The sequence below is a fragment of the Leptonotus elevatus genome, chromosome 3 (assembly GCF_054856555.1).
Source record: "Leptonotus elevatus isolate MCC_2025b chromosome 3, RoL_Lele_1.0, whole genome shotgun sequence".
In the NCBI taxonomy this organism is placed as follows: Eukaryota; Metazoa; Chordata; class Actinopteri; order Syngnathiformes; family Syngnathidae; genus Leptonotus; species Leptonotus elevatus.
The window spans coordinates 17,387,338-17,399,525 of NC_141241.1; the positions used below are offsets into that span (position 1 = coordinate 17,387,338).

General features: G+C 39.7%; 1 protein-coding gene across 1 annotated transcript in view; it reads left to right on the forward strand.

The window, feature by feature from the left end:
- The first annotated feature begins 3,224 nt into the window (after window positions 1-3,224).
- Window positions 3,225-12,188, forward strand: part of galnt18b (UDP-N-acetyl-alpha-D-galactosamine:polypeptide N-acetylgalactosaminyltransferase 18b) — a 69,526-nt gene continuing 60,562 nt past the window's right edge. Inside the window, exon 1 of the mRNA XM_086071684.1 lies at window positions 3,225-3,774. Within this exon, the coding sequence (XP_085927810.1) occupies window positions 3,531-3,774 (244 nt within the window). The 5' untranslated portion in view covers window positions 3,225-3,530. The remainder of the gene's footprint in view (window positions 3,775-12,188) is intronic.

Sequence of the window (12,188 nt, forward strand, 5' to 3'; positions counted from 1 at the left end):
CCACCAGTTTCCTTTGCACATTCACCGAACCCTTCTTTATTAAAAAAAAATAATTATGATTTGTTTTTTTCAAATTCAAGACTAGCTACTGGGTTTTCTGGTGAACAAAATTAAGAGGCAAAGTAGTCATCGAATCCGTCTCACTCAGAAAGCGTTGTGTCCTTGTATTCCACATCTCCATGCAGCTTAAGGAACTGTTCCTTTAGTATTACTTGCTGTACTAGACTAGAGTTGCTCAACTTGGCTTTGCAAATCCTGCAGTTAGGACGCTAACTCCCACTCTCACTTGTTTATCGAGCACTTGAAAACAACAACAACCGCTGTTTTCTTAAATTGGAACCCAGGGGCAGCAGATACAATGAAAACAGCAGAGGCCCCAGAATTGAACCCTGCGGAACGCCATACATTCTGGTATACATGTGAATTCATATTGCACATATTTGACTGACTAATTTCTTTCCGTATGACATATTATGAAGGAATTACAATATTTAAAAAATCACACGACATACCACCACAACAGCCTCAAATCGACTACTGAGCACATCAAATTCTGCAGCACAGATTGGCCAAGCAATGTAGTATGATCACCTGCAGCCAATGATGACCAAGCGGGGCGTATCATCACAAATCATTTGAGGCTGGTGAAGAAACATTTGTGCTAGATAGAAAATTCATTAATGGATCATAATATGAACCTCAAACCTGCTCTAGAGGCCCTATTGGTCATGTACATTTTATTTAAACACAATCTCTCTAAGATGCAGTACATAACATAATGATGATGAAAATGATAAAAATAATGTTTGCAATATACTGAACTGAAATAGTCTAAGATTGATTATTTTTATGCTTTCTAAAAATTCAGAGAGTGCTCTCGGAGCCAGTCCAGCCAGTGTTTTTCCTGCTATAGGCCTTCATGAGGACACAGACGGAGACATCAGTGATGTGCTTGGTTCAAGTTAAGTCTGGAAGCAAAGGATGCTGAACTTTATGGAATAGCACCAAGAGCAAAAACTGTTGAACAGCTGTTCAGAAACGAGCAGCAAGTTGGGTCAATCATAAATAGTTATGCTCGACCATACTCATTGATTGTTTAATTGTTTTTAATCAATCAAGGCAAAATGGGGTGCACTAGATACTAGATGCAATCAGTAGATGTTCAGTTAAGTAACTCTTAACTAGTTTTCCCACACTGCCTCCTTACATTATTCTACTCAATGCAGCACTGGCCTGGAAACAGGAGTTCAGAACATCCATTATTAACTAAGATCATGAGACGACTGTATTTATTGGTGGCCAAGTTGTTTTCATGAGGGACGTATAACATGACTACAATTGGGGATAAATCTGTTCAACATAAGCTTTTATTTCCCCCGCTGTAGTTGTTTGTGGCTACTAGCAGGTCCCATGTGAGAGCTGCTACGGGGACGAAGAAGAAAAAAAGCTGAAATGTATCATTTCATCACATAGTCACCTGCGGCCACTTGCTTGCGGGGAAATGCCCGCAACACACTAAGCGATGTGGCCAAACCCGACTGAACCGTCGCACAGAGTGCGGAGTTCTCGGGTTTTCCTGCGATTCAGATGCCATTCTAAAATGTCATGTTGTATCACGTGAGCTTTCACAACCAAAATATTAATATTAATGATATACATGTATTAAGGGTGATCCAAGCCAAAATAAAACATAATTTTATTTACAATTTTATTTGTACCTGTGGCTTATGTGAGAAGTGTGGAGAGCATCACATCACATACAAAAAAAAGAAAAAAGTTTGCAAGTAAGAAGTGACATGCCATACCAATACAATATAAAGTATACAGTATCTACATGGATCATTTTCATATACTTAATTTTCTTTTGGAAATCAATTAATTTTACTGTTATAAGTTTTCTAATTATTGGCAGATGTTATGATTCAAATGATAAAACCTATATTATATTATATTGTTCAAACTTTTAAAGCCAAAATGTCTGTCCCCGTTATACATGTATGTCCCAAATGGAGTTTCATGATTCGCACCATGTTTACTCAAGATGGCAGTTCCATTTTTGGTTTGGAATTATAGGATTTTCTACTATTGCTTACTTTTTACGATTTGTCCTTCCCAACCCTCAAGCGTCTCCAGTTGGTCTAAAATTTGCTGCTCTACTCCTAACTGCAGCTCATAGAAGGGAGTACATCTGACCTCCCGTTAATGTTAGTCAGTGTTAGTCTTTGTCCAATTTTAAATTGATTTTAAAACACATGTTTATTCTTTGGCCTTTCTCTCTGCATGAGATTCAGCATTAGATTCAACATTTTTAGCGTTTTGTTAATGGTGTCTGTCTTTATTATTCTTGTACAGCATTTTGTGTGCAGCAATGGTTATTTTAAAGTGCTCTATAAATAAAGTTGAGTTGAGAATGCCACTGGAGAGAGCCTCATTATGTTGTTGCAATACACCAGAGGGCTCTGTGAACTGAAGTGCCATGATGAGGCAGCCATTTTGCATTCACACAATAACAGACAGCAAAAGAAATGGTGTTATTTCTGAGATATGAATGATTTTGTGAGCCAAAACGATTGCATGTCTTTACCCCTTTTCTGATTGCACAACGAGAATGTAATGGTTTTAATGAGTATAGGATAATTTATGCAGTTGCAGCTGCAGTTTGAAAGGAAACAAGTGTAAATTGTGCAAGTGATTTTTTTTTAATGAAGCTATATTATATGTATTAACCGTTATGCAAGAAGTGTATTTTAGTGGGTCACCGCAATGTAATCTATATGTCAATAAGGATTGCATCACTATGAATGCCACAAATGTGAAATTAGGACTTTAGGACTGGTGTGCGGGCCTGAACCCCCAAATGTTTTCTTTCTTTCTTTTTATTTCTCTGATTCTCCAGTTCAGTTTATTGCATCAATCAATAGTCTCAATAGTGGACCTCAATAGTTTCCTAATTTTTCACATAGTGATCATACTGAGAAGAAGAAGAAAAAATCACTGTACCAAATATTGTATATTTATGGAAGCATATACAGGTATTGCATTCACTTTAGAAAAAAAAACTTTTTTTCCTGATTTAAAAAAAAAAGTTATTGTAAAAAATTTTTTTTATATCTGAGTAAAACAATAACGTAATACTGAGTAAGGATTAATTTACAGAGAGAGCAACCTACAGTAGTTGATGCTGGAGGTCCAAGAGCGGCTAGTGAGCGAGTGTGTAGCGCAGGGAGGAGGCGTGCTGCACGGAGCCCGTCCGTCATCTTCACGCCTCTCATTGGCTGCAGCGAGATGCTGGCCGCCTCTCCGCTTCTTTCGCTCCCTCTTCGCCAAATGTTCTTGGACCTGCCGGAGCTTTGCGATGGGTCCACAGAGGTAGCGTTCACCTGTAGATGGTACAGCCCCAAATTGGAGATTTCGGATTACCGCTGGAATTAATTTCACTTTGTCACATTTTTTTTTGTCGTTGTTTCGTGGAGATTGTCGTGTTAATTAATTTTTGGAAAGAATTTTAACCTGCATGGAGGGATGTGGGCATGGCTTGCACGAGGAGAACCAAAACTTTGGTGTCCACATGCGTCATCCTGAGCGGCATGACCAACATTGTGTGCCTGCTCTACGTCGGCTGGGTGACTAATTACATTGCCAATATTTACATCAAAGTGCCCATGCCTTTCCCCGAGAGAAAGTTCGAGGAGGTGGACAAAAGATCGGGAGACACTCTCCGGCTCATGGAGAGACTTGATCGGCTGGAGAATGTGGTCAATCAACACATACAAGGTAAAGCAAATCAAATCATCAATCACCGCCATGCTTTTTAGTCTCATGCGTGACTTCACCTGCAGAGGAAAGTTGTGAAGGCTTTTTTCGGCGCTCGTAAGCCACGGGTGTGTGCCTGCGTGTGTGTGCATGCCTAATTGTTTTTTTTTCTTCTTCTTTTTTTTAACTACCTCGTCTGTTTTTTACAGTTGCAAAATACAGGCTACGTAACAACACGTCACATAGCACATAAAGCAAATATAGATCCAATATTTAAAATTCTGCCTTCAAATAAATAACTATGCACAGTTTTGATTGACACTGTTGTTCATCCATACTTACAATGAGAGCTGTTTCAATTAAATACACAATATAAATGAAGAACATTCAAACAACCACATAGCCTCCACTTCCTTTATGCTAACATGCTGTATAATAGGAAGCTCTATAGGTACAATAACAATTAGCATCTACAGTATGTGGTGTTGCTGTTCCACTTGATGCTTGTGGATCTAACCCGAACCCTATCTGAACACAAACAGTGCAGCAACACACGTAGACAGATAATATAACGATACACACAGAAATATATTCTTTATCCTTTGCAAAGAACAATTAATATGAGATCCCGAGAGAGGAGCTGCGTCTCCAGTATATCGGAACATCTTTACGATACTGCCCCCAGGTGGCCATGGTGCACACACCAGAATGAGCAGCACTGTGCATTAAAGGGAAAAGTGTGACAAAAACAATTCATTCATTCATTCAATCTTTTAAATTCTATTGTATTACTGTATGTTGTTTGTTTTTCTTGTTAAAACATTTGAATCTCAAAGCACCTCTGTATTTTGAGCTGATTCTCATTAGTGTAGAGGAGGATGCAGCGGGAGGTGTAAGTGTAATGGCACTCGTGTATTGTAGCCTGAAACGCTAATTGCTAGTCATGCCCGAGTAACAGCCTCAAAATCAATTACAATAACATAAAGTACAACACTTGGCAGCCAGAAGCTGATTTTGTACATTCACTTTTTTTCTTTGTTGATTTTCTCCTGATTATGTGGTGCATTTTAAGATGGCTCCTCTGATTTTCGATGGTTGGAGTTAATTTACATAATACCTAAGCACAAAGCAGCAGTGTGTTTTTAGATGGGGGGAAAATGCAGCGTGACATTCATCATAACTTATATCACTGGCCGGAAAGCATTCTCATAACACTTTATCGTGTACTGTGTGCGTTAATGTGTCACAACTCCATTAACCTCCATCTTCTTCATAATTTTATGAAACCAAGTGTTTAAAAATAACCGACCTTGAAGATATAACACCTTTGACATGTTCCTTAGTTAGAGGGATGTCTAGAATCATTTTTTTTTTTGCTTCACTCCAGCTTTTCAGTCGCTTCTGGTCTACGGTTTCTGTATGCTTGATTACACACAGTTAATTTATTTCTGTAGCGGGTCTTTAAAAGAGCTATTCTTGTCATCATGTGGTGGCGTATGGTTGTGGGGGGGTCTTCGGGCATGTCTCAAATTGAAATAGCATCAGTGGTGGCTGGTGCCGAAGTGAGACGCAGACAGAAATCTATTCATGGTGTTCGGAGCGCTGCCGCTTTAAGTTAAGCTCGGCTAAACATTCCTAATGGAGCCACGTCTCCGTTTCTGGTTGCCACCTAAAGGCTTCTGTGAGGTGAATGAAGTGTTATGCAGGTGCTCCAGTTGACTTAGAAGTACAGCTTTCAGTGAATTCATTCAATATTTCAAAATATCCCCTTCCCAGAGCTCAGAATAAATCCAAAACAGGAAATCAATTGCGGAAATTAGTACAATAATATCGATAAATTAGTTTACAATAGTTCATATTTAAAGTCCACATTGACATCTGAGTTGAGCGAGGAAAAAAATATTTTGTGAATGCTTATATTTTCCAATAATTTGTGACAATTTTGTACCAAACCTTATTCTTTCAGTTTTCTGTGATGTCATTTTCGAACATATTAAACAGTATGACATATATTGTATAATATATTGTGAAGTATAGATGCAAATTAATAAATATAGCAAGTGTCATCTGTTTCGTGAAACCTGAGGAAGTGCAGTGGCTGATTTGGCTTCTTTTCCAGACGTATCTAAAAGGCGGGCGTAAACGGGCGGATACATTTGGCAGCTACTGAATGATTTGAGAGATGATTTGGAGCCAATCACAAGAAGGAGTCATGCCCTATCAGCTATGACAAAACCCCTTTCAACTCTGCATTTGTTCCTTCTTTCTTCTTTCTGGGTCATTTCAGCAGACTATGGCAATTTTCTCTCCCAGAGCAGTTCTTTGGGTCCACTATATTACGCAAGATGGGCAGATACATCAAACTTTCCAATTACATCACTCCAAACTTAATTTTGTGCTTGCTGTGCTCTTCCAAATTCCATATGGTAAAAACTATCAACACTATATAAAGTGCAAAACCCTCTGTTAAATGTGGCAGTTACCACTACTTTTGCAAATGTTGTCAATTGTGCCAGTGTTGTTAGCTCAAGCACAACCTGGATACCAACAGCATGCACAGATGATTCCATTTTAAGCATATCTTTCCATTCATGTGCAAAAATGTACCTGCTGCCATTTATATTTAATTTCGCTGCTTTCCCCCCATTTTTGTGTAAAACAATAAGCACCTTGAGGTGTTTGTCAGCTCGTTGTAGCGTCATTGTCTTTTTGTGCCACTTTTAAAAGTAGGACAGACTTCCTGTAATTAGTCTCGTCCAAGCCTTTTGCACATCAAACACTCTCTCAATGTTTCGGCAGCACGTGCACAGTCAGTGGCTTCATTATTTCTGCTGTGGATGGCTGCTTTGGATCTGTTGTAGTTCATAAATGCCAGGCAAAGTGCAGGGGCACAACATGGATCACATTAATACCCACTATATATTAGCTCCTGTTTTTCAGCCTTCAGTTTGTTTGTTGACATGAACTATGGGTGGGATGATTCAAGCTTCCTCGCAGTATTTTCAGCGCTGCCGTTGCATTATTACATGTCACTTTGAGGACACGCCACTGTCTGGATCTCCCATCTAATTGCCCCAAGAGCATGTATTGAAGCTATTAGTAATAGTTGCCGGCGGCATCAACAGTCAGCTAGCTGCAGACAGTCATTAGTGCACTTTCACAAGTGTCCCTTAAAATACATTCTCTGCTTGTATTGTATTGGACAAGTATGGAAGTCATGTTCTCATTTGATATATTCTGACCGTGGCATTTTGCAAGGAACTGTGACATCTTCACAGATACACGATTAACACATCTCGCAAGTGATCTTGCACTTACTTTTAGTGCACAGATATTCAGTCCCAGACAAAAGAGCATGTAAGGAACATTTATTGCAGCTGGCTGGCTGCGGCCTTTCAGAAAAAGGTTTGTGGCGTCGCAGATGCACAGTGTGGGAGGAGAAGCCCAATGTGACATTGCAAAGTATCTCGTTGCCATGACAAAGCAACATGGCAACAGCACTTAAGCTATTTAAACTCCATCTTTTATCATATTGTAGTCAGCCTGGGAGAATGTATTGGCTAGTTAGATGGTGCAAGTTCACACACGCCCACCATGAGGCCTGCATGTGCCACTGTGCTCATTGCCTTCTACTGTACTGCAACCAAAAGTCATGGAGAAATTTAGCAGCTGTGTGACTGCGCTTTGCTCACAGTCCAGAGAACAGCGTGTCCTTTGTGTCAGTCAGTGCTTTTGGCTTTATTTGGGAAAATGAGGGAGTAGTTGTTAGTTTGCATACAGTGAACACGCAATAGTTTAGTGGCGACATGGCCCGGCAACGCTGAGTGGTGCTCCGATTGATCGGCCGCCAACCACAACAACGAGGCACTCTAAAGCTGCAGTGCCAGTGGAGGATACATTCTCTATGTTATGATTGCGGCAGATAACTGCGGATAAGTACAAAGGCGCTCAAGCTCTTCTTTCGCGGGGAAGCTGACAGGTGAAAGCGGTATATCTTCAACTAAATACTACATAGTTAGGACTTTGCATATGTTTGCAATAATCACCGCCAAACATGTATCATGTATTTCAGAAAACACATATCTGGATTCACATGATGTGGTATTTAACAGATGTATATATTTGCATTCGTTTTTTGAATTCCTGCTATCTGTAACCCAAATGCAATGCCCTGGATGATTTAGAAATGTTGTCATCACACAGATGCTCCAGTGGAGCAAGCATTGAATCAAATTTTTCTACTGTCAGCGCAGTTGCATCACAGCTGATCAGATGATGCAGTAGACTTGAGGCAAGTGACGTCCCCTGCTGAGTATCTAATTGGTTTGGGAAAACCGTACCGGAACAGCTTTCAATACACTGTAGCACTAATAGAACATTTGTTCTTTCCAGTCCAAAAATGAATGTATTGTTTTTATTCCAGCTCCAAAAATTATATGCTAACCCTTTTTGATTTTGAGGTTACTGTGGCAAATAAAAGTAATGATTTACCTGGCTATGCATACAGAAAGTAAACATGGAAGAGGTGATTGTATTGGTCGGCCCGTTACCACTATAATGGCTTCCATTATTCTCTGCAAGATGTTGGACTGCATCAGTGGGAATTTTTGTCCATTCATCCAGAAGAACATTTGTCAGGTCAGAGTTCACTGATCACGACGGACCAGAGAGAGGGTCTGCTTGCTCGCCATCTCTAACCTCGTTCAACCCAACATGAGCTGAATGAACAGCAGGGGCCTGCCCAAAATCGTTCCCACAAAGTGTCTGGCCAGGATGAAGACTTAACATTCATTCTCAGCCCAACACCGAAGTCAACCCAATTTTTTTTCCCTTGACAATAATATGCTCTATGCAGCCCCACTCGTCTAAATACGGTATTCTGGTTAATATTGAGTTTTTATTTTTTATCAATATCAGAAGGCGGCCATTTTGCTGCTTCCTGTTGAGTGAAAATGACATCACAGTTGCTCAGTTCTCCGGTAACAACCAATCACAGCTCAGCTTCAGAAGACAGGTGAGCTGCGATTGGTCGTTGCCTGAGCTCTGAGCAACTGTGATGTCGACAGCAAGTGGCAAAATGGCCGCCCCCTGAGATGGATAAAAAAAAGCCTGGATTTTGGTACACGACTCATATTCCACAAATGTAATATTAATCAGAATGTCATGTTTAGACTAGTGAGGTCACATATAACATACTAGAAAATGCCATTTCTGGAGAAATTGCGTGTGAAGGCTGTAAGACTGAATGAAAACGTGTGAAACAGATGGAAGAGCTCATGGCGTAAAATGGTGGAATATATTGAAGTTGGAATGAAGTGAATCGGATGAATGTATGAATCTTCCATTAAGAATGAGTGGGGAAAAGTAGGGTACAAAATGGGGAATTGTGGGTAAGGCGCGAATTTTGGTACTGAAAGAAATGGAAGCGCTCATGGCATGAATTAGTGGAATATATTGAAGTAGGAAAAAAAAGTGAATGGGATGAAAAATGTGGAAGTAAATGTGAAATGTAGAATCTCCCATTAAGAATGAATGGGGAAAAATAGGGTACAAAATCAGGAATTGTGGGTAAGGCGTGAATATTTTGAATAAGAAAAATACACCCTAGAATGGCGTGAATTTTTAGAATATGTTAAAATTTGAATGAGGAGAATTGGATGAATTATGCAGAAGTAGGTAGATGCCGAAAAAGTGAGAAGTTTGAAGTATAGGAATAACATCACAGCCAACACAATTATTGTCAAGAAATGTTTAAGAAGTGTATTGTCGGTTGTGGGGGGGAAAGATTTGCCATCATGCAGCTGGAAAATGACTCCTCCTTCAGTATCCTTGAGACAGACACCAAACCCCCAGGTGCTCCTGATGGTGTCATTATTGTGAACAGAGATTTCCCTTGGTTAACTTTCCCTCCAAGACTCAAAGATGCCCACATTCGTCTCTTTCTATTTCTAAAAGCAGTAATAATGATTGTGATGTAGAAATAATGGCCGCTACATTGGTGTTGGCATGTCGGACGTTTTTTCAGCAAAACCCTTCACGATCGGGAGGTTCATTAAATAGCAGTTTGTTTGAAGGCTTGTTTTGACCACTGTGGATTTGTGTCTTCCATTGTGTTGCCTGATTGAATGGCCAGGGGGCATGCGGGAGCGTGTGATTACCGCAACCATGATTCATCCCCAAATGATTGTGACGGTTCCAAAGATGGCTTCCAGCAAATCCGCCCATCACATCAGTCGAGAAGCTCAGTTAATCAGCGTTTCCTCTCATGCTCGGAGGACATTTATATTTGGGCATTTATCTGATGCCATTTTTGAGACTGACAATGGATAAAGCGGCAGAATAAATGAGAGAAATCTGAGCAGCGCGTGTGCTTCCGTGGATGCGCGTATGTGTATTGTTCAGTTTGTGGGCTTGGTGTTTGGTATGCAACTTGGTAAACTTATACATCATTCCCTTTGGAGCACTCAGTCCTATAGCCAAAAGACTCATTTGTTCCTTTGAAAAGAGACACAATCATGTTTCTTCCAGAGTTTCCGCTCTTTTTTTCTCACTCGTAAATCAACACCTTGGGGTCATTTTACTTAATCACAGCTTCCAAAGTAGGGATGGGAATATACATAAAGTGCACTGCTTGACTCGCAGCCAGAAGAGGCGCTGATGAGTCAGCATCAACTAATCTGCTGTTTAAAAAAATAACTACATGACATCAGTTTGAGCGAGAGGACACAAATACTATGGCACAGCTCCACAGGATGGGATTATTATGACACTTGAAAACTTCAGAGCTTCCACAGAGAGAATCGGATACCCAGTTAAAGCGAACTCAATGCAAGCATTTTCTTGGCAATATCTTCTATGTGCCCCGTTCGTCTAAGCACTGTATTCTGATTAATATTATGTTTGTGGAGTAAGACTTAAGCAAAATATTCCATACGTTTTCAACCATCCGAGTAGGGTGAGATTGACATCCAAGATTATTTTACATGAATGCTATCACAAGCATTTGTTGTTACGGCTTCTTCAAGTTCGCTTTACAGATGCGTTTTTCTTTTATTCATCATACTACCTTAAAATGGTTGCACAACTATGTTGTCGGATTATTCGATTCATCGATGGGATAATAAACAGAATATTCCATTCTGGAAATATTCCATTCTGGAAATATTCCATTCTGGAAATATTCATATTACAGGCCTGTAAGATAAAAAAAGAAAAATAGGTCCTAACTGCTGCTTTAAATATTAAAATCAATAAAGGTCTAATTTCCACCTGGACTTGTTTTAGTTTCTAACTTTGAACAAGATATCCAAAAATAAAGAACTTTGGGCCAACCAATAATGTTGATTTTAAGCATCCTTTATTTAATGATTCAATACTTTCTTAACATCGGGTGATAGTTTATTCTGGTTATGTTTTCAACATTTTCACCTTTTTTGGGTGGGAAACGAAACTTGTGAATTATTGTGTAGGCCTTCTTGTCTTTACCATTTCAGTTTACTTGCAGACTCTAAACTGCAGGCTTAAGATTGGTGAAAACATAGGCGCCGCTGCCATGGTGACGAGAAGAACAAAAAAAAAGTGTCGATATGGTTGTGGATACTAACCAGGAGAAATCCTTCAATAATTCGAAAGAATCATCTTCTATAAAATCCCTATGTGGATGTTCTGACTTGTTAATAGCTTTGTGCTTTTGTTATTGTCTTTATGTGAGTGGAATCATATAGCTGCGATTGATTGGTTGTGTTACTTCGAGATTTTCCTCCAGCTTTCCCTGAGTTTGAGATTCATTTGACTTTGGTTGCTACAAATATTGCGCGCACTATTTATTAAAAGTCTGAATCATCTGCCAGTACAGCAGCCTGTAGGCAGTAATGTAGACGCTGTGATGGAGAGCGTCTGGGGGTGATGAGTGCAAAGCGGGGTAGAAATTGGGTTAAATTGAAACTACAGGAATATGGATGCACTGGAGGATGTTTGCTAATGAAAACAATTAATTACATTGAATCCAGCGGAGAAAATCATGACGGAGTGCAAATCAGGCATAAAGTAGCAATTCAGCAGATGTCCCTTGGCAAATTCTACTAAATAGATAAAGTTCCCCAGTGCACATATTCTCAATTTGCTTTCCTCCTTTTCGACATGCAACAAGAATGAAAATATGCACTTTATCTTGATTGCGTCCTCAGTAAAAATCCAAGAACAATTGCTATTATTTAAATCTATATACAAACAACAATTAATTTCAAAATGTTCATCTAACATTTTAGTCGTCAGCACCATGATGGTCCCCCCAGCTATCAATACAGAGGGCCCGCAGGGGAAGAGTTTGAGCATCACGATTAATTCATTGTGCATTCTTCTGGTGTGTGCGACTTGGCCACTGGGGGCAGTGTAATACGGTTATGAAGACACAAACGAAGAAAACTTTCACAACT